The sequence below is a fragment of the Huiozyma naganishii genome, chromosome 1 (assembly GCF_000348985.1).
Source record: "Huiozyma naganishii CBS 8797 chromosome 1, complete genome".
Taxonomy (NCBI): Eukaryota; Fungi; Ascomycota; class Saccharomycetes; order Saccharomycetales; family Saccharomycetaceae; genus Huiozyma; species Huiozyma naganishii.
Genome location: NC_035922.1, coordinates 789,224 through 809,216, shown reverse-complemented (window position 1 = coordinate 809,216; position 19,993 = coordinate 789,224). Strand labels below are relative to the sequence as shown.

General features: G+C 41.6%; 11 protein-coding genes and 1 non-coding gene across 12 annotated transcripts; 3 read left to right on the top strand and 9 right to left on the bottom strand.

Annotated features, from left to right (window-relative positions):
* Positions 1-126: 126 nt before the first annotated feature.
* UBP1 (ubiquitin-specific protease UBP1) lies at positions 127-2,421 on the bottom strand (the record flags this gene model as incomplete). Its single annotated transcript, XM_022609774.1, has 1 exon — positions 127-2,421. One exon carries the CDS (start codon positions 2,419-2,421, stop codon positions 127-129), a length of 2,295 nt encoding a protein of 764 aa, XP_022462456.1.
* A 372-nt stretch (positions 2,422-2,793) lies between these two features.
* On the bottom strand, positions 2,794-4,122 carry PUB1 (Pub1p; the record flags this gene model as incomplete). Its single annotated transcript, XM_022609763.1, has 1 exon — positions 2,794-4,122. The coding sequence occupies one exon, from the start codon at positions 4,120-4,122 to the stop codon at positions 2,794-2,796; it is 1,329 nt and encodes a 442-aa protein (XP_022462455.1).
* An 803-nt stretch (positions 4,123-4,925) lies between these two features.
* On the bottom strand, positions 4,926-4,999 carry KNAG0Atrna7I. The gene has a single exon. It is a non-coding gene; the product is annotated as a tRNA-Ile (tRNA).
* Positions 5,000-6,063: 1,064 nt separating this feature from the next.
* PRK1 (serine/threonine protein kinase PRK1) lies at positions 6,064-8,430 on the top strand (the record flags this gene model as incomplete). Its single annotated transcript, XM_022609752.1, has 1 exon — positions 6,064-8,430. The coding sequence occupies one exon, from the start codon at positions 6,064-6,066 to the stop codon at positions 8,428-8,430; it is 2,367 nt and encodes a 788-aa protein (XP_022462454.1).
* Positions 8,431-8,577: 147 nt separating this feature from the next.
* LYS12 (homoisocitrate dehydrogenase) lies at positions 8,578-9,696 on the bottom strand (the record flags this gene model as incomplete). Its single annotated transcript, XM_022609741.1, has 1 exon — positions 8,578-9,696. One exon carries the CDS (start codon positions 9,694-9,696, stop codon positions 8,578-8,580), a length of 1,119 nt encoding a protein of 372 aa, XP_022462453.1.
* A 482-nt stretch (positions 9,697-10,178) lies between these two features.
* Positions 10,179-10,979, bottom strand: RSM25 (mitochondrial 37S ribosomal protein mS23; the record flags this gene model as incomplete). Its single annotated transcript, XM_022609730.1, has 1 exon — positions 10,179-10,979. One exon carries the CDS (start codon positions 10,977-10,979, stop codon positions 10,179-10,181), a length of 801 nt encoding a protein of 266 aa, XP_022462452.1.
* Positions 10,980-11,323: 344 nt separating this feature from the next.
* UTP25 (rRNA-binding ribosome biosynthesis protein UTP25) lies at positions 11,324-13,489 on the bottom strand (the record flags this gene model as incomplete). The annotated part of the gene is made up of 1 exon (XM_022609719.1): positions 11,324-13,489. The coding sequence occupies one exon, from the start codon at positions 13,487-13,489 to the stop codon at positions 11,324-11,326; it is 2,166 nt and encodes a 721-aa protein (XP_022462451.1).
* A 533-nt stretch (positions 13,490-14,022) lies between these two features.
* On the top strand, positions 14,023-15,516 carry ICE2 (Ice2p; the record flags this gene model as incomplete). The annotated part of the gene is made up of 1 exon (XM_022609708.1): positions 14,023-15,516. The coding sequence occupies one exon, from the start codon at positions 14,023-14,025 to the stop codon at positions 15,514-15,516; it is 1,494 nt and encodes a 497-aa protein (XP_022462450.1).
* A 319-nt stretch (positions 15,517-15,835) lies between these two features.
* On the bottom strand, positions 15,836-17,260 carry AVT7 (Avt7p; the record flags this gene model as incomplete). The annotated part of the gene is made up of 1 exon (XM_022609697.1): positions 15,836-17,260. The coding sequence occupies one exon, from the start codon at positions 17,258-17,260 to the stop codon at positions 15,836-15,838; it is 1,425 nt and encodes a 474-aa protein (XP_022462449.1).
* A 352-nt stretch (positions 17,261-17,612) lies between these two features.
* On the bottom strand, positions 17,613-18,107 carry AIM19 (Aim19p; the record flags this gene model as incomplete). The annotated part of the gene is made up of 1 exon (XM_022609686.1): positions 17,613-18,107. One exon carries the CDS (start codon positions 18,105-18,107, stop codon positions 17,613-17,615), a length of 495 nt encoding a protein of 164 aa, XP_022462448.1.
* Positions 18,108-18,651: 544 nt separating this feature from the next.
* On the bottom strand, positions 18,652-19,062 carry KNAG0A05350 (histone H3; the record flags this gene model as incomplete). The annotated part of the gene is made up of 1 exon (XM_022609675.1): positions 18,652-19,062. One exon carries the CDS (start codon positions 19,060-19,062, stop codon positions 18,652-18,654), a length of 411 nt encoding a protein of 136 aa, XP_022462447.1.
* Positions 19,063-19,681: 619 nt separating this feature from the next.
* KNAG0A05340 (histone H4) lies at positions 19,682-19,993 on the top strand (the record flags this gene model as incomplete). Its single annotated transcript, XM_022609662.1, has 1 exon — positions 19,682-19,993. One exon carries the CDS (start codon positions 19,682-19,684, stop codon positions 19,991-19,993), a length of 312 nt encoding a protein of 103 aa, XP_022462446.1.

Here is a 19,993-nt window from a genome sequence, read left to right as displayed (position 1 = left end):
ACACAATCATTTCAGCAGAAAGTTGCCTTTACGTGGGCAAAAGAGTTGATTTAGTGGACTTATTTCTATACTGTAGTTCAATAAAGCGATTTTCGCCTATATAATATACTTTTTTTAGTTTGCCAATCACCCATCATTACTTTCGATTTCAACGTTTTCTATATGCTTGATTTCTTCCTGTTCTTGTCCATCTGATAAATCTCCGCCCCCTTCCTCGTTTTCTTCTTCTTGTTCTTCCTCTCCAAATTTTGTTAGGTCGTCGTCTTCACTTTCCTCCTTTTGATTTTCAGAAGTAGCAGTACTCTGAATTATTTTAATTTCGTCAGACATTTGTTCCTGATCAACGTCGTCTCTCAGTTTTCCAGTAGCTTCGTCATAATCATACTCATAGAAGAGCATAAAAACACCAGGAGTGGACAAGACCTCAGCTTCCGTAACAATACCAACAGTCTCATCAGATATTCTCCACCAACAACCTCTGTACTTTCTGAATGCAATATAATGACCGTAATTATGAGTCCCATAATGTACGATAACAGAGCGCAAAGAGTAGGTCAATGGTGTCGCGGGTTTTGAAACCTTTGGAACTGGGGGGAAGAAGTTTCTGCAGTTCCTGCAATATCCTCGTATTGGGGGGGGTTCCACCACCTCTTCTTCCTTTTCTGCTTCATCTTCTTCCTCTCCTTCATTTCCTGCTTCATCATCTTCTTCCTCCTCTTCAAAATCTTTATTTCCACCACTTACACCCCTGCCATTTCCTGGATCTAGGAGAAGATTCTTGCTCACTGTATTTTCGCCATCGCCATCTTCTTCCCGAACAACCTTTCTTCTAACACTATTCCCCAAGGCATCCGTTTCCTCAATATATTCTTCATCTTCCTTCTGGCTTGAAAAATCGGATGATGAGTCGTCACTGTCGTACTGTCCTCCCAAAGGGTCATAATCTTTGACATTCTTATCAGTCCTAATCGGTTCTTCGTCTTCGCTACTGTCCTCAAATTCACGTTGAAACCGCTGATGTAGCTTGCTAAAATAAGCGAGTTCCTCTTCCTCCTCTTCACTAGAATCCCTGGAACGTTTCTGTTTCTTCGACATAGGAAGACGTGCATCTAGATTGATTTCCAAGGGTGAACAACACCATTGATCAAGGTTCAACTTTGATTTGAACAACACTCTGGAGCCATTCTTGCAAATCATGTATGTTCTGGGATCGAAAACAGATCTGTTGATGTGAATAGATAGCAATGGAGGCGGTCTGGAAATCACAACTTGTTTAGATTTGGAACATTTCCGCACCATATTGTCAGTATGCAATTTTTTGTAATCCTCATCATCAATAGCTGGTTTCAGCAAAGTTTCCTCCAAAACTTTAACTCGTTCTTTCATTGCATCAATTAGTTTTGCGGGTGGCGCCTTCTCATTTTTTTCAAAACCCTCTAATTGTTCCAGTAAGTGAGAGCGAACGGCCTCTAATGCACATCTATTACAATCAACACCTTCAATAATTTCAGGCTCCACCCATTTATCTAATAGTTCAGAAAGTTTCAATGTCGCCCCAATGTTTTCATTTGGGAGATTCAAACTCAAACCGGAGGAGACGGAGTATCTGATTCCACCATTCTCACCACAGTTTAAACAACCGATTCTTTCGGCAATTATCCCGTCCAATGGGGTCAATAATTTATAGGGAGTGTAGAAAGATTCATGTTCACCTTTGCCAAGGGCAAAATTTGGCTCAACCTGTTCAGTGGGAATATATACTGTCCCAACTTTTTCCAAGTTCTCTTGATTCAAAAGGGCATCAGCCGGAAGATCACTTTCCAATATAGGTGTCTTGTCATCTTCACTGGACGGTTGAACAGACTCTTCCTTCTTAAAATCACCATCGGTATCCTCCTTCTTTAAATCTTTCTCCAACTGTGATATGATTTGTTGAAAAAATTCTTGGGCATCCTCTTGGTCATAGCCAAGTAGGATATTTTTATTTGGGCCAGATTCCATGGTTTTTAGTAGTGCATTTGGTCTATAGTACTTCCGGTTCCTACCGTATTTGGCATTTAGTTTATCCAGTAAAGTTTTAAATGCTACACTGAAGTTCAATTCGTTCTTATTGGGTTCAGATTCTTCGATAATATCATCTAAAAAATGGGCCAGTTCCCTCGAGGAGGCTAGCGATTGTAAAACAGAGTTCATGAAGCATGTGTTGCCGTCATTAACAAGCCCAGCGACAAATCCACCCCTTTTTAAGATGACATCGTCCATCGATGGAGCAGAATAATAGGATGTCATTCGTTTAGCTTGGTTGACCATTTTCAATACAAATCTAGTGATTTTGGAGCTTGTTGGAGTATGTAACAAAAAGAAGAAGAGGACAACGGATAAAAATAAGATAAATATGCTATTGATATCTTCCCAATTCATAAAAAAACTGGATTGGATATGTAAGTGATGGCTGTCACGATGATGCTTAAATTTTAGAGTTCAGGATGAGCTGCTTGCTACACCTTCTTTAGATTTCTTTTTTCAGCAACTAAATTTTTTTTTCAAATCTTCTACGCAGTAAAGAAAAAAGTTCCACCGTGTAAAATGAGGCTAACATGAGAATCCTAGACAAAAGAGCGATGTAAATCTACACAGATATATACATATCTGTCAGTAGCAAATATATGAAACTGTTATAGATTTAGAAAGAGAAAAAAGCACTAGTTGAAGTAAAAAAAACGTGGGTGAAGATAACCTTCGGATGTAGTTTAGAGTTTCCAATAATTAGTCGCCCATCGCCAATCGTGTCCATTATTGCTGTTGTTGAGGTGGCTGTTGCTCACCCATCATCACTGGCATCATACCAGGTTGAGCCTGTTGTTGTTGGGGTGGGGCAAATGTGTTTCTCTCCTTACCCCAGCCTGTTCTCAAATTTCTACCTTGGAAGTTGAAGTTGGCCAAAGCAACAATACAAACAGCAGCTTGTTCATGAGTGTCATACTTGATAAAACAGCAGCCCTTTTCTGGATAGTGCGTGAAATCGAGAATGAAGCCAAAACTCTGTAGCAATGGAATCAAGTCTGCCTCTGTAGCAAAGTGTGGGATGTTACCAATGTAAGCAGTGGAGACTCTTGGTGGAGCTCTTCTAATCATGTCGTCAACAGCCTGTGGGTTCACTGGTGGTAGAGCACCCATTGGTGCACCTTGTTGTGTATCCTGGAAAGGAATGGCAGAAGTCATTGACTGCGCCACCATTGGCTGTGGTGGAACCATTTGAGGTGGCATCCCATCGATTGGAATGTTAACCTGTGGTTCTTGCATCATACCACCTCTTCTGTTATTGTTATTGTTACGGAACCCTCCGCGACGTGGACCGCCATGGTTCTGCTGTTGGTTGTTGTCACGCTTTGTGGCCCAATTTATTCTGATTGGCCTGCCGTTGAGCTCCTTGCCTTGCATTTCTTCCATAGCTTTTTGAGCTTGTTCTTGATCAGCAAAAGATACGAAACCGTAACCTCTGGATCTACCAGTTTGCATGTCCCACATTACATGAGCTTGAATATAGGATGGGAAGTCTTTGAAAGAACGGCTTAGAGTGTCATCATCAATATCAATGTTTAGATCGCCAACGAACAGGTTAAACGTACTGTCATCGGTTGTGGACTGTTGCGACTGGAAAGCTCTGTTGATTTTGACTTTATTGTTCTCAATTTGGATACCGTTCAAAGTCTGTAGGGCTACCGAGGCATCATGTGCTTTAGCATATTCGACAAAGGCGTAGTTAACATAGTTGCTTTTCTTATCAATCATGACTTTAACGTCGACGATTTGTCCAGCAACCTGGAAATATTGCTTCAAAATATCTTCGGTAATTGACTTATCAAGGTTACCGACGTACAACACCCTATCGGATGTTTCTCTACCACCATGGGTAGCGTTGGCAGGAACAACAGGAGGTTCCTTGTTAGCTTCCTCATTTTCTTCTGGAACAACATCAGCTTCCGAAGCAGCTTGCTTCTGAGAAGGTTCAATTGAAGAGGGAGCTGTCGCAGCTGTAGTAACTGGGGATTCAGATTGAGGAACGGAGGAAATTTCCGCCTCGGAACTTTGAGAAGTTGGTTGAATTTGTTCTTGAGACATTATACTAAAGAATTCGGTATACGAATTGAATAAAGACTTAGTAACGGGAAAAAACAAAGGTTGTCTCTTTATGGAAGGAACGGGTTATAATCGAGCTGTTTTCTCAAAATATATGTTGTAGAAAACAAACGCAATTACTAGGTATCCAAAAGAAAATGTAGTGAAAAAAGAAGGAAGTTCTTTTTGTAATTTATTGAGATACTGAATGCGGCAAAGATCCACTAATCAATTCACAGAATTAAAAATCAGATGGAAAGTTAAATCGGACGGGAAAAGGAAAGCTCGCACAGGTGAGGGGATTTCAGAAATAAAAAGGAAAAAAAATAGAAGCTAACGGTAGAAAGGTTCCGTTTGGATGATACAAAGATAAAAAAACAAAATAAAATAAAAGGAACTATCTATCTGCTGTATCAACTAGTTTGAATCGTTAACCGCTTGGCCCACTTTGAAGGAAAACGCGATTTATGGGGACTGTCAAAAGTTGTTCAACTTGTTCTCTCTTTCTTTTATTTTTTCTTTTTTGGAGTTTTTGGTGAATCAGTTTCTGTATTTTTTTCAACGCTGAAGCGAAAAAAAAACGAGTTAAAAAAAGGGCAACAGCTGTTGCTCACTTGATACGGTTTCACCACATTCTTTTTTTATGACGGTATATAACGCGGTAACAAGTACACTCGTTGATCTTTCTTCGTTCATAGTCCCGGACAATAAAATATTATGTGTGGAGAATGTACCCCGAAAACAACTGACAAATATAGATGCATTTTTCAGTAAAAACAGTGATATGAGATCTCCAACCAAAAAAATGGTCTCTAGCAGGATCGAACTGCTGATCCCCGCGTTATTAGCACGGTGCCTTAACCAACTGGGCCAAGAGACCAATTGTTTTGTTTTTTAAAAATTTATGTCTGTAATATATTCCTGTATCGAATGCACATGCATTCTAATATACTGATGGCACTACAGACAGAATAGAAATTTGAAGAATGTGAAAAGGATAAGGGTCAACTTTTAAATCTCTGAAGTACCTAGGATGCCTATTTTGCAGTCGATCTTGGCTACACTCAATTTGTTTTGTTTCGTCACTCGTATGATCTAAGGTCATACATTCTTTTTTGTATCATCTTCTCAAAGGCACATTGAAACTAAAGAACGAGATAATTTAGCAATCACTAGTGTCAAGTGGAGTTGTGTTGGTAAAAACCAAGTTCATATACACTGGAAAATGTCACAGCGCTATATATTTTGCATTGACTCTCCGTATATATTTTGTAGACACTGGTTCAAAGTATGTATTGTTCTTGATGTGCATGGACTATTGGATAACTACTAACTGTTTTTACAATTAAACAGTGTTTCATGTTACTAAACCGGTTGAATTACGCTCTGCCCTAGTAGCTTTCATGGAATTTTGGATAAAACCAGAAAATAAGGGAAAGTACAGTTGTGTTGCTTTATAACAAGAATTTTACTCATATAGTACAACGATACATATTGTAAGTTTGTTCAAGAAACTGAAAGCTTTCGCTACTGACTGTCCTACATATGGAATTAGAAGCTGGAAGAAAGCCCAATTTACAGCCAGGAATGACAGTTTTTGTAACAGAAAGAGTCAAAAATAGAGTCAGTAGAAAATGTTTTGTTGTGCTCTAAAGAGAAACAAAGTTAAATTCGACCTTTGTACACCTAAAACTACGTTCTCCTTTATATGTATCGAGAATGTATTTGATTTTTTTTTTGAAGTATCTCGGGAAAAAAAAAAGCCATATGAGTTTTGGATGGACAAATAAACACATATTCTGTAAGGTAGAGCTGTCCTTTTAAGCTGTTTGTGGACCATCCAGGTTTATCCCTTAACTCTGACAATTTGTTTATCAATTATAGATTGATACTGCGATCACGTATCGATTGATTTGAAAAACTGGTCAAAGAATATTTTTGAGTATGAATCAGCCAGTGATCCCAAACTACCCACCCGGGTTCGTTATAAAGGTAGGAAGTCATCAGGCAAAGATTCTAAAGTATCTCACGAGTGGTGGGTTTGCTCAAATATACTCTGTGGAGATTAGTCCGAAAGATGAATATACAAACTCCAATATTGCCTGCTTGAAAAGAGTCATCGTTCCAAATAAGTCTGGTTTGAATGTCCTGAGAACCGAAGTTGACGCAATGAAACTACTGAAAAATAATAGGCATGTCGTTTCATATATTGATTCTAATGCGGCAAAATCAGAGTTTGGTAATGGTTCTTATGAGGTTTTTCTTTTAATGGAATATTGTGAACGGGGTAGCTTGCTAGATTTTATGAACACAAAACTACGAGAAAGGCTACAAGAACAGGAAGTACTAAATATAATGAACCAAGTGTGTCAAGGTATTGCTGCCATGCATAAGCTACTACCTCCGCTGATTCATAGGGATATAAAAATTGAGAACGTGCTCATATCTGGGGATGGGCTTTTCAAAGTCTGCGACTTTGGTTCTGTATGTGGCATAATACGACCTCCTAGGAATCCACAGGAACTGCAATACGTGCAGCATGATGTTATGAAGAATACGACCGCTCAATATAGGTCACCTGAGATGATTGATCTCGTCAAAGGATTTCCCATCGAACGAAAAATCAGACATCTGGGCTCTTGGTGTGTTGCTTTACAAATTATGCTACTACACTACACCTTTCGAGAAGATAGAGAAGTCGCAATACTTAATGGGCGCTACCAGTACCCTGCATACCCAATCTACAGCGATCGCTTGAAGAATGTAGTAAGAGTTTTGTTGTCTCCGCACCCGGTAAAAAGACCAAACATCTGCCAATTGCTGGAAGAAATTTCAAAGATACAAAATATTCCCTGCCCAATTGATAACTTCTATTTGGAAAGGTCGCGGCACCAAGGTGCTGTGTCAGTCATGCCGGTCAATTTTTCGAGAGCGAACACTACTCAGTTTACCGACCAATCTGCAAAAGAGACTACCGCAATACGTGTAGGAAAAGAAATATCACCACTGAAGCCACAACTTTCCCCTATCAAGTCCTCATACGGTCCAGTGCTGGTGATGACCAAGACAACCCCAAATTCCTTCAATTCTCACCACACGCCCCCGCCAATCGGTATCGTATCAAACAAGACCATTGCGAAACCCTTATATAATTCACTGGAAGATGGCAACAATGGTTTGGAAAACCATTATCTATCCTCTTCAGTACCGGCAATAAGCTACCTTGCCAATCAACATGCGAACGATAACATAAGAAATACCACAAAACTGAATATACCGGCCCAAAATAGCACTGGAAGTAAAAACAAGACTTACGTTGATTCCGAAACCCAAACGCTTGAAGAGCCGTCATTACAACATACAAGGATATTACCGCATATTTCCACTGATAGAACAGATAATACAGGAAATAGCATTGTATCGAGATTAGGTGTTCAATTAAGAAACGTCATTACTAATGATTCATCTGCTTCTTCATCAATTGACACTGTACAAGAAACTGGGAACAGCATCAAATCTGCCATAGAATCGCTGAAAAATAGTGTTTCAGGTATGGCAAATAATGTCAAGGCTTTGTCTGTTGAGAACGCAAGAAATCATTTGGAACGTTTAGGCAGCTCATATTCCATTGGATCAAACAATAATATTGCAAAACCTAACTCCGCGCCAATTATCCCTGCTGTGGTAACCACACACACTTCAAACAGTTTAAAAACTGCTGTATCGTCTCCCACCCATTCCGAACTCTCTGACGAAAATGAACTGTATGATACCCTGCATCTCCCAGATCCAAAGACATCATTCCAGTCTCCATCGCCATTGAAATATGCGGTGGACAGGAAGATGAAGGCATCTATTGAGAAACGTGTTTTGAATCTGCTGAAAAACGCAGAAGATTCTCCGGTGAAGAAAACTGCTGCAGGGTATGGGAAATATACTAAGAGACCAAAAATGGTAAGCCCAACCAATCCACACTACCACCTCGTAAGACAAAACAGTGTTTCACAGACCCCATTGATTCTGTCGGCTCGGGGCTCATCAGGACACCCTGTTGTTGTGCCTGCTCTGATTAATAGGGATAATGATAATGGTAAGTATCCCGCAAAATCAAAAGCCCCACCAGTAGTTCCGAAGAAGCCGGATCACTTGAGACCCAAACCACCGAAGAAACCCGCCCACCTGTCATCTCTAAAAATAAACAAAAAGCATTCAACAACAGTACTCAATACACCAGCAGACCTGTTATCCGATACTGCTGTTGACGAACTTGAAAAAAGCTTCAAACAAAGATATCCCAGCACAGTTTCTTGACTAAGACAGCTTTCCACTTACCTGCACCGGGGTTCATTAGGTATTCTTAAAGGGAGAAATATACTTATACAAACAGTTATATTATAATGCATTATAGAAAGTTCATGAATCGATCATAAGTTGTTTTTTTCCGGCATATCAGATAATTTATAGTCTGGCCAAGATATCATCGACAACATTTTGAGTTGTAGCGTTACCGCCAAGATCGGCAGTTTTCACTAACCCGTCTCTCAAGTTTGCATCAACAGCTTTGTGGATATCTTGGGCTGCTTCGTTGTGACCCAAAAACTCCAGCATTAGAGCCGTAGACCTGATAGTCGCAATTGGATTAGCAATACCCTTTCCGGCAATATCAGGAGCGGAACCATGGCATGGCTCACCGATCACGATCTCGGGACCCACGTTAGCACTTGGGACTACACCTAGCGACCCAACAAGTGCAGCCGCACCGTCAGATAAGATGTCACCATATAGGTTTGGAGCAACAATTACATCGAAGCATTCAGGCTCTCTGAACATTCTGTATACCATGGAGTCGACAATCTGCTCGTTGTATGTGATGCCGGCGTATTTGTCCTTGTTCGCTTCATACATTTCCCTGCAGACTTCTCTGAATAGACCATCACTTTGAGATAGGACGTTTGACTTATGGGTGACTGTCAACGTGGCTTTCCCGTTGTTTTGCAACCTCTGCAAAGCGATGTCCAAGGCAATAGTGGCAATTCTTTGCGTGGCGATCTCAGAGATTCTTTTAGTCGCCTCAGCTACTCTGGTACCGGTGGCCTTGTCAATATAGGTCTTTTCAATTTTAATGTATAGATCCTCTGTATTTTCTCTCACAATGATCATATCAACGGGCCTCTCGTTTGAGCCCTCTACAGACTTAACTGGACGGATATTGGCGTACAGACCCATAGCCTTTCTCAGAGCCACAATTGGAGAGGAGTATCCTTCCACTTTGGTGGTAGGAGATTGGACTGCACCGAAGAGAGCACCTTGGCATTTTTCCTTCAATATTTGAACGGTTTCGTCAGGAAGGGCCTTGCCAGTGTCTTGAAAAGTCTGGAAACCGGCTTGCAGATCAATGAAGTCAAAGTTCAAACCATGCTTAGGGTTCAAACTTTGGAGCACCTGCTTACCCGCCGGAATAACCTCCTTACCAATACCATCGCCGGGTATTAACCCAATGGTAAGCGACTTACGGGCAGCATTAGTGGCTAAACCACGACAGCCAGCAAGTTTGTTAGCAGCAGACCTCAACATCATTCAATGGTAGAGTTATACAAGTATGAACAGCTTTGACGATGTTTAACAGGGAAGCAAACGAAGCTACATGAAGAAGAGCAGAGTCTCATTAACTACCCTAGTTTTATATATATACAGAACATCAATCAAGTGACTATGACTGGGTTTGTCCGTGAACTCGAATTTCCACTGGAATTTCTCGACATGTTTTTTCCTTGCTGTTTTTGCCTGCTGTTTTTGCGTCGCAATTTGAATTTCCAGGTGTTGTCGCCGTGAGAACTCTTGGATGTTGTTTCTACAAATTCCGTGGGTGGTGCCCTGTTGTCGGCGGCGTGTGACGTTCCGCTGAAGAAATACATATGACTGACTCAAGACGAGAGTCCGATATTATAATGAATTGATTATGTTAACTATTTTTGAAGGAAAGGGAAACAAATATGTGGATGCTGAATTCCTTCTCTTACATATTTACATGAGGCTGGGCTTCCTATTTTTCTCCCAAACTATAGGAACAGATTCTCTACTTCCTGTCCATCCTTCTCTTCAGCGGTTTCTTCGTTTTCACCTTCCAATTCCTCTGGGTTCCACGACTCGGATGGGCTTGCACGTCTTGCCAACATAGCTTCAGTTTCCTTAATAACTCTCCTCTTCCACGTTTCTATGACCTTTCCTTCCTTTTCAAGACCGAATTCTATGGCAGATTGGGTGTAGACCGAACCATACATGGCTGCCTCTTCTTGAGAAATCTGCTCCTCTAGTTCTTGCTGCATCCGTATACGGTAAAACTCGAACCTTGCTTTGTCGTAAGCGGTAGAAAGAGAATCGCAATGTCCCCCTTCCAATAAAAACAACGCCCTTTGAACAACGCTTTCACCGTCCAGTCTCTTACCGAGCTGCTGAATTCTGCTCCAGTCAAATTTCGGGGTTACATTATTCTCAATTAGAATCATTGGTCTGGACCTCTCCCACGGGTGTTGGTCATAAAATAACTGTCTCAGTTGATCTTCTAGATAAACTAGTTTCGGCGGCCTGTACAATGCGTTGTGCGAGACCTGTTTATCCGCCATGCTGTATCTCGTTTTGTATATTTCATGCGCATTTCTCTTACTGTCCAAAAAGGACTTCAGGTTAACACGCGCTTTGCCCGTTGACGGATTTACAAATATGGGCTTTCGTTCAAACTTCTTTTTTGGCGGGTTCGCTGCCACGACATTGTACCACGCGGGGACCTTTTGAATCACCCCCGACTCCAAAAACGCTGAGGTTCTCTCCAGGATGTTAACAGCATTCGTTTGTATCTTCATAACAAGTTTCTGTGTATAGTCCTAAAAAGAGCAGATGTGGTACACTCACTTGAGATGACACTCTGATTGGGTGCAGCGGTGGTCCTTGTACACGTTCATACAACCTTCCTTCATAAATATCCACTCCAATCCTGCTCGAATAATCCACAAATAATTATAATGAAAAAAAAAGTTACTGCGGTATACAAAAAACACCGGTTAAACTAAAGTTGTAAGAGAGAGATGAAGAACTGCTAATAAACAAATGCTGATATCTATAATTACAAATCTATAAAAAGGTGGGTCACGTATCAAAGGTTTATCCAGCCATTTTAGCTTTGATGCATGTGAAATGGAAAGTACAATTACTTAAATTCGTAGATTTCATTTTGACCGTGGCACAGAACACCCGCCCGTTGAGTTCCGACAACATTCTCCAAGGCCAATGCATCCAGCTTCGAGTAAATACACCTCACAGTGGATATATTAAGATCTGTGTTTCCCAAAAATGCATTTCTCCCAATGTTCCGAACGACTTCTGTATAGAACTCCGGATCACTGGGTGGTTTGTAGAAAATAACGCTTTTGACACCCTTTATTTCATAACGTCTATAGTGGTGCAATCTTTCCGTGTAGAGTAACACTTTTAGCCTTCCCTGTTGGAATAAAGATCTATTTGCGGTGAGCTGCTTCTGACTTGAATATTCGTTTATATCACCAAATAAAATGCGTGTTTTCTCTTTCAAGTAGTTTCTCACTCTGACATAATCCGTATATTCCGGGATGTATATCAGTATCCCGTCCTCGTATCCGGTACTCTTCAAGATACCTGGGATGATAACGCTTGTGAAAAACTTAAACCGGTAGTCTGGTTCGTCTACAATGGATCCACCGGTGACCTCGAATCTTTGGAAGATCTGGCGGACTCTTAGGCTTAACTTACCAATATGAGAAGCCTCGTTAGACACAATTCTGTGGTTCTTCCAACGGCCGGACCAGTTGCGGCACTTGCCGTTGATTATTGAGTTAGCCGTGGGGGAGATGTATTTCGTAAACACCATCGTTTGCCTGAAGAATCGGGCCTGGTCGTTGATGTACCACATTCTAATTCTGCTGAAATCTGCGTCATGTTGTTCATCTGGGATGTTATTCAAATGCTCAAAAATGGTGTATAGATGCGAGATGTTTTGATATTCAATGGAATGTAATTGATCGATGATGGTAATCTCGATAGAGGAGAGGAAGTCATCCTGTCTCTTTTTTTTGTCAGTGTTTTCAACGATCATTTGTAGACCTAGAGGTGAGCAAACAATGATATCAGATTGATAGAAGTTACTATACAACTTGATAGCTTTCCTGGTGAACTTCATCCCGAGAACGAAGAAATCATTCGTGTTACCTTTGAAGATACTTTGAAACGACTTTGGTTTCGATGACGGCGGTAAAGAATCCTCGTAGAATTGGTCTTTAAACTTGCCCCTCTTGTCTACTTGGTCAATGCCCGACTTATTGATTATGGTGGTCACGATACTGTAAGCAGTATCCCTTGTGGGCGCAATAATCAGAACTTTAGGCCTGGTAAACCCTTGATCCAAACATTCAGTATCGCTATTCTCTTGCAGTCTCTGGTTATTTTTCAGGATCCGGTCCCTCGTCTTATAGACATGATTTAGCGCATGTAGCGCGTACAGTTGCCTGTACTCATCCTCACTTTTGCCGTAATTCTCGTATTCATAGAGAATATCCTTGTATTGGAACATTGGGTCTACCAATTCTTTCTGAATGGAGGCCAAATTGTCAGGTTTGTTCTCCAACAAGTCGTTCTGAATTTTCAATCTTTTCTTCAAAAAGTAAGAACCAATAGAGCATTTGGTGTTGGATTCAATAAGTTTTTTGGATAGTTGTTTCCCACCAGGAACAGTTGGCTCTGAATAGATCAGGTACTCGTCCTTGACTTTCGTCACCTTAGCTGGCTGCAACTTGACTGAGCGGTATTGCAGTTGTTTAGATTTGAAGGCAGCATCTAGTGTGTTGATTTCAGTTTCTGGAAACTGGTTAAAGTGGGACTCAAATGGATCCTGTTCATCTTCACTATCAAACTCCTCTGCGGCAACATCCTGCTCGTCCTCGCTATCCGATTGCGTCCTATTATCAAGAATCGCGTTGTCGATCTGCTCTTCCTCATTTTCTTCTTCCAATTCCTCGTGGTTGTCATCGTGTACCAATATTTTGTCAACCTCACCTCCATCGCTGGATTTTTTCGTCTTCCTCTTCTTTGCTTCTGGATGTTCTGACTTCAGGATTGTTAGCAGTGCACCGTACACCTTACCTTTCCTAGCCTCCGCATCAGAGTCCGAGCCGTCCCCGTCCTCCGCAGAATCAGAGACATTTACCATTTGGTCTGCTGGGCCGACAAAGTCATCTTCAACAGGTGCAGACTCCCTTGGCGGATCGTCAATTGCCGGTCTTTTGGTCGTTCTTTTCAGATGCCTCAGCTCCTTCCTGCCACGTTTCCCAGATCTGTTGTTCATTCTTTAATGTACTGCACAGATATCCTGAAGCAACAACCCAGATAGCACCACGTTTCTACAATCCAATTGAACAGGGAAGCTCATCGCAAAAATCGAAACTGAACAAAAATTTTCCAAGAATTTATTGATGCCGTTACCCGAAATTTGAATCTTCCAATTTTTGACTGCGGAAAAAGTTCAATTTTGTGGTTCTTTTCGAATTAATTATGTAAAAAATCAATATTTTAATCTGCAGACTCTAGATTTGGAACAACTGAAGGTCAGTTTCCGTCGCCTTTTGCTTGGGGGTTGTTCAATTGTATTTCAAGGGGTACACTTCGGTATCAATAAATTATAGAAGGTCTATATTTTTTCAATCAAGTTTGTACTTCGCAGAGAAAAGTTTTTCAGTGTTTTCCCCTCCCCTCCCGATCTCTTTTACTGTTTTTAGAAGTCCTGGACTCCGGTTTTGATACTTCCATTTCCTGCAACGTCAACATTCTGGTCACTTTTCTTTTCAAAAATCTAGATCTGTTTTTGTGCACGTACATCCAATGACGGCAACACTGACTTCTGGTTTCATAAGAGGGTGTCGGATTTGCTCCGGTGCACTCTATCTTTTGTTGACGTTAATTTCCATACCGATATCGTTCAAAGTAGGTGGGCTGTACTGCGGACTTGCATTTACGGCAACGCTTTTCATACTATATTTTGTTTCGACGACATTGAGCATAATTGCTCGAAAGAATGGGAACCGAATCTATATAGTACTGAGTAGCATTTTGTACTATTGCCAGCACTTCATCATTGCTTCATTATTACATTTGTTTCTATCCGGGTTCTCCAATGCAGAATTGCACAAGATTATTGAAAACGATGCTATCCCAATCGAGTCACTGACTTCCATACTGAACGTGAGTATGTCTTCTTCGGAGGCCAACTGGATTTTTTACTACTACTATTACAAATATGTGGTAACCCCGTGGAAGTTTGTTCTATCGCACTCGACGCCCTTCTTTACTTTATCCGAGGGGTTCTTTACAATCCTTGCCATCCAGGCCATAGGCGAGACCAACAAATGGTTGTGCTATGAGAAGAACTCAAATGCGTGGATTATATCGTCGCTGCTTACATCCAGTGCCGTTATATCAGCAGCACTGTATTACCTGTACAGAATATACGTGACTCCAATTTGGGAACTCACAGTGCAAACTGCTTCTCTGTTAGGGTTTGTTCTCTCGTTGGTTTCCGGGTTGGGCATCTATGGTATCGTATCTGATAGTGGGTCGGTTATTGAAAGCTCTTTATTTTTCGCCTATATCGTCCGTTGCATCTACGAAATATCGCCAAAGTTAGCAACAACGGCCACGGACGAATTATTGGAACTGTTCAAAGATGTGTGGCAGAAGAGACAGGGCAATTTGCCGATAAGAAATAATCTCATCTTCTACTACAATAATGTAATCTTGAAGAACATAGAGATGGCGTGGGATAACTTCATTTTACGAACGGGTACATCCGGAACTTTCAACTACAACCCATCTTTGCTGCTCAACAACACGTGGAAATTTTGCAAACCTATCTGGAAATTTTTCAAGAATTTTACGTTAAGTGTACCGTTTTCAATCAGAGAGATCTTACTCATGACTTGGAAGATGTCGCTAGAGTCCGTGTCACCAGCTGTTGTGATAAATCTATGTTTCAGAATTCTAATTTTCTATTCAGCGACAAGGATCGTCCCGTCGTTACAGAGAAAGGACGCGAGGGAGCAAAGGCGAAGTCGCAAAGTTATGGAATTGGTATACTGGTACAGCCCCTGTATTCTGATCGCCATGTACGCTCACTTAATTCTACAGTATTCTAGCGAGCTGAAAAACGAACTCTGTCTATGGGGCTGTAATAACATACTTTTAGGCTACAATACAGACCAGAATGAGACAGTTGTTGTCGATGCCTGGAGGTTCTGGAATTGGTGCAACGTTTTCTGCACGATACTGGTGTATGCTAACGAATTAATAGGTGACACAACTCACACCGAGATCAGTTAAATGGTCTGTAACGTATGCTGGACTCAACCGCTGGGCGTTCCCCTCCCCATCCACTTGAGATTAAAGTACTTTCTGATTCCATGATACTCCATCTTCCCTCTCTCTATTTGCATTAATTCCAACTTTGTAGTATTATACTTAGTTATCGTCACCTCTCCATGTAGCACTCTGTACAATACGTTATTCCATTACGTTTTCTCTTATATACGCACAACATATTCCAAAAGGGAGAGATGTCCGTAATGTAAAATTATGTAAAGACAACGGTATATATTTTCGGTAGATAACATGCTTAATTATGTGCCAATATTACTGCGCCTTATGCTCCGTAAACCATTGTGACGTACAAAGACAGAATCATCACTGCAAAACCGAACCACACGAGTGCTAAGCTGCATTTCTTATAAAAACGGTCCCTAGGCGATATCATCTGGCCAACGGCTAGCGAGTCTGACCCAATTAATTTATACCCGAAAAGCCCTGGCAATATGAACGATATCGAAGTGGAACCGGTGGCCCCAACCAATGCCAATACGAGGGCAAACGAGGTGATCCGCAACGCAATGAGATACATGACTACAAGAAGACCGACGGTAATACTGTAAAACCTTGAGTCCGGGAAAGAGCTGTGCTGTTCAATTGAACCTGGAAGGTCGTCGTCAATTTCGACATCGTCAGCAGTTGGTTGCCTGTTCGAAACGAGCGGGGCGTCTTCACCGTTGTCTCCCTCTTGGTCTTCCTCATCTCCTAGTTGAATTGGGGTCCGACTGTGGTTAGTTGCATTGACGAAAGTGCTTGTATAATAGCTTGAAGGTTGGGCCTCGTTGAAGTTTATTTCAAACCACACGACTAAGTTGTTGCAAGCAATACGCAGAGGATGGAACAACAAAGGGAACGACAGCAGAAGCATGGAGGCGAGTGAAAACTTCCCGATGTTTACCCATATCGAATTTGGATCGTAGTTTAATATGATATTACCCAACGTGTTACTACCAAACGTCAAATATCCAGTAATACCGACCGATAAAAATGCTACCGTGGAGATTGCAATCGACCGATTAATAATCTTGGAAATGTTTGTAATATTGTTGTCACTCAACTCGTTTATGATAGTGAACAAATTCATGGCACCGACATATGCAAAGATGATGATACTGAAAGTGGAGAGCAAGCCCTTTCCACTGTATATTTCAAACCACAAAATTGTACCCCTAACGACTTTGTAATTGTCCGTTAGGATCACATCTTTGACAAACATTGAAAGCACTAAAACAGCCAGGTATGCTAGAGCAAAGAGCCCTAACACACTGGAATATTTCAGGTGGTCCAGTTTTTTCAACGAGCACAATGGACCAATGATCACCGCAGACGCAACAATCCAGTACTGGCGATCACCCCCAAACAGTCCAGGGAATATGTCGCCCATAAGTACCAGGTAGCTCAACCCAACACCGAAACATTGCACGATCATTGCGAAGTCAAACAGAGGTGAAAGTCTTGGGTACGTCAGCATGCAAAGAGTGAAAAACGACGAGCGTCTCGGGTCGATCAAAGTCTTTGAACATTTGGCCAGCGCGAAAAGACCAAACCCGGACGTCACGGCAGCCAACAGGGTCAGCAGGATACCGACAAGGATCCCATCTTGAGCGAATGCGTACGGGATGGCAAGAAGGCCAGCTCCTATGATTGTTTTAACCAAGTTAATGGTAGATGAGCCCACTGTTGCTGTGGATTGAGCGGTCATTTTATTTCACAGTCAGGTAGAAAGCGATTCCCTGTTTGGTGTTTCATTTACATCTCTAAGGGAAGAGATGAAGTACACTCCCTACTGCAAACCTTTATCTATTTCCATTTTTCAATTCTATTTTTTGACATCAAAGTTTCCAGCTCATCTCAACTCAGAGAGACAGAAAGACTCATACACCACAGTTTTAGGACATTTGAGTGCCACGATTCAATGGCACACAAGTCAGCTCACTTGCACTGTTAGTTTCTATATGGTTTTTGCATAAAGAAAAGTACAATGAATGAATACTCAAAGTTGAATATTATGTACTATAAAAGATTGTACACAACGGTGTGAAGATGGAACAAAATCACTTGAAACGTCCAGTGATGAACCTCTTACCGTATATTAGAGAACTGGTCAATGCTGCCGCACTCAGGCACACGGGCCAGACTTTACCGTACTTCAATGAGTTCAGTGACTTTTTACCATTCACCAAAAGGAACAAAGCCGACCAAGCCATTAGAAACCCACTCCCACTTTCCATGTCGTTATCGTAGATCATCCAGGAACCCGCTGCCTGTGCTGCTGCAAATAGCAGGGCGTTTTTGTTGCTGATTCCCAACCGCTGGACGTTGCTGGTGCGTGCGAAGGACCCGAGACCCTTGAGTGGGTTTTTAGACTTTGATTCGTACGCCATCACCTGTAGTGGTGCCGCAGGTGAGATTATGGGGTTGTCGAGTAGCATTCCCGCGTTCACCAATCCCGGGTATGGTGTTTTGGAGACATCATACATGTACTGGAGCACTCCGCTGCTTTCTGACAGGGAGGGTAGATCGGTTGTATTGCTAGGAGACGAAGACATAGCTCAAGGGGCCAAATATGTTCTGGTTGCAGGGTATATAGTCAAACGAGACAACGTATCTCTGTTCGATAAGCTTGAACAACAAGAACGTTCCATCCCCGCATACGGATACGTCCCTCTATATATATGTCACTTCATTGTCTCTTTTTTTTGCCTTTGGCAGACCCTTTAAAAACGGGAATAGCGATATTGAAGATTTCGATATTGGGAATTCTAGCTCGCCGGTAGCTTTCCAATTGAATCTTTAGAATCTCTTCCAAAACACAATGGTAATACATTAATAGAAAAGTGATAATACATTATGGGCGTGAACATACGTTTATATACTTTTTCCCGAAGGAAAAAAAAGAGAGCAAGCTCTTAACCTTTACCAGTTACACCACGATTCGATGATCAATGAATTATTATTCAAATCCTTTACTTTTTACCTCCCGTAGCACCCACTATCCTTCACCTGTCATTGCAATGCAACCTAGGAAAGTCGGGTGTAATAATAGTTACAAAAAATCTAATTTAAGAAAAAATGGGGGACCATCCCATTCCTTCAAGATCTTTCACCTCTCAATCTTCTAGCCAACTTGATATCCTTCTTCTGGATGGTGACACGCTTGGCGTGGATAGCGGCCAAGTTAGTGTCTTCAAACAAAGAGACCAAGTAAGCTTCGACGGATTCTTGTAGGGCACCGATAGCGGAAGATTGGAATCTCAAGTCGGTCTTGAAATCTTGTGCGATTTCCCTGACCAGTCTTTGGAATGGTAGCTTTCTAATCAAAAGTTCAGTAGATTTCTGGAATCTTCTGATTTCTCTTAGAGCAACGGTACCTGGCTTATATCTGTGAGGTTTCTTGACACCACCGGTCGATGGGGCGGACTTTCTAGCGGCCTTGGAGGCTAGTTGTTTTCTTGGGGCTTTACCACCAGTAGACTTTCTAGCTGTTTGCTTTGTTCTAGCCATGTTGATTGGTTGTGTTCGGTGTTCTGTTACATAAGAAAGGGAAAATGTGGTAGAGGCAAGAAAAACCTACACCAAAACTATCCCAAACCAATCACTTATATACCTGTATATGCTTCTTTTACTCAAACAAACAAAAGCTAAACTGTGCTGTAAGAAGAGGGTGAAATGCCATGCTCAGAACAGTGTTCAGGCCGTGCCACCGATTTCGCACTGCGAAACACTGAGCACGGCGTGAAACACCTCCAGCGCGTTGTTTCTGCGCGAAAAAAAGACACGATTTTGTAACGCGTTTTGTTTGTTCTCTTTCGCTTTTTTGTTTTACGTTCTCTGTGGTGAGTGTTCGTCTGCCCCAGTTTGGCAAGCGTGCTGAGAGTTTCGCGTGCCAGATGTGAAGCATTCTGGCAGTAGCTTAAAGCCAGGCGCCCCCCTCTAAACAGTGTGAGAAGGTTTGCTAGTTACCGATTGTTCGTTTGTTTGTTTTGCATTTGTAATAGCATCAGTATCATATTGTATATATATAGAGGTAAGGTGTTGATATCTTGTGGTATTGAGTTTCCTTTTCACTTTTGATTATTCACAGTAGTTTTGTATAACCAAACTCAAAACAAACAAACAAATAATGTCCGGTAGAGGTAAAGGTGGTAAAGGTCTAGGTAAAGGTGGTGCTAAGCGTCATAGAAAGATTCTTAGAGATAACATTCAAGGTATAACCAAGCCAGCTATCAGAAGATTGGCGAGAAGAGGTGGTGTCAAGCGTATCTCTGGGTTGATCTACGAAGAAGTCAGAGCCGTCTTGAAGACTTTCCTAGAGTCCGTCATCAGAGACGCCGACACTTACACCGAGCACGCCAAGAGAAAGGCCGTCACACCTCTGGATGTCGTCTACGCTTTGAAGAGACAAGGTAGAACTTTGTACGGTTTCGGTGGTTAA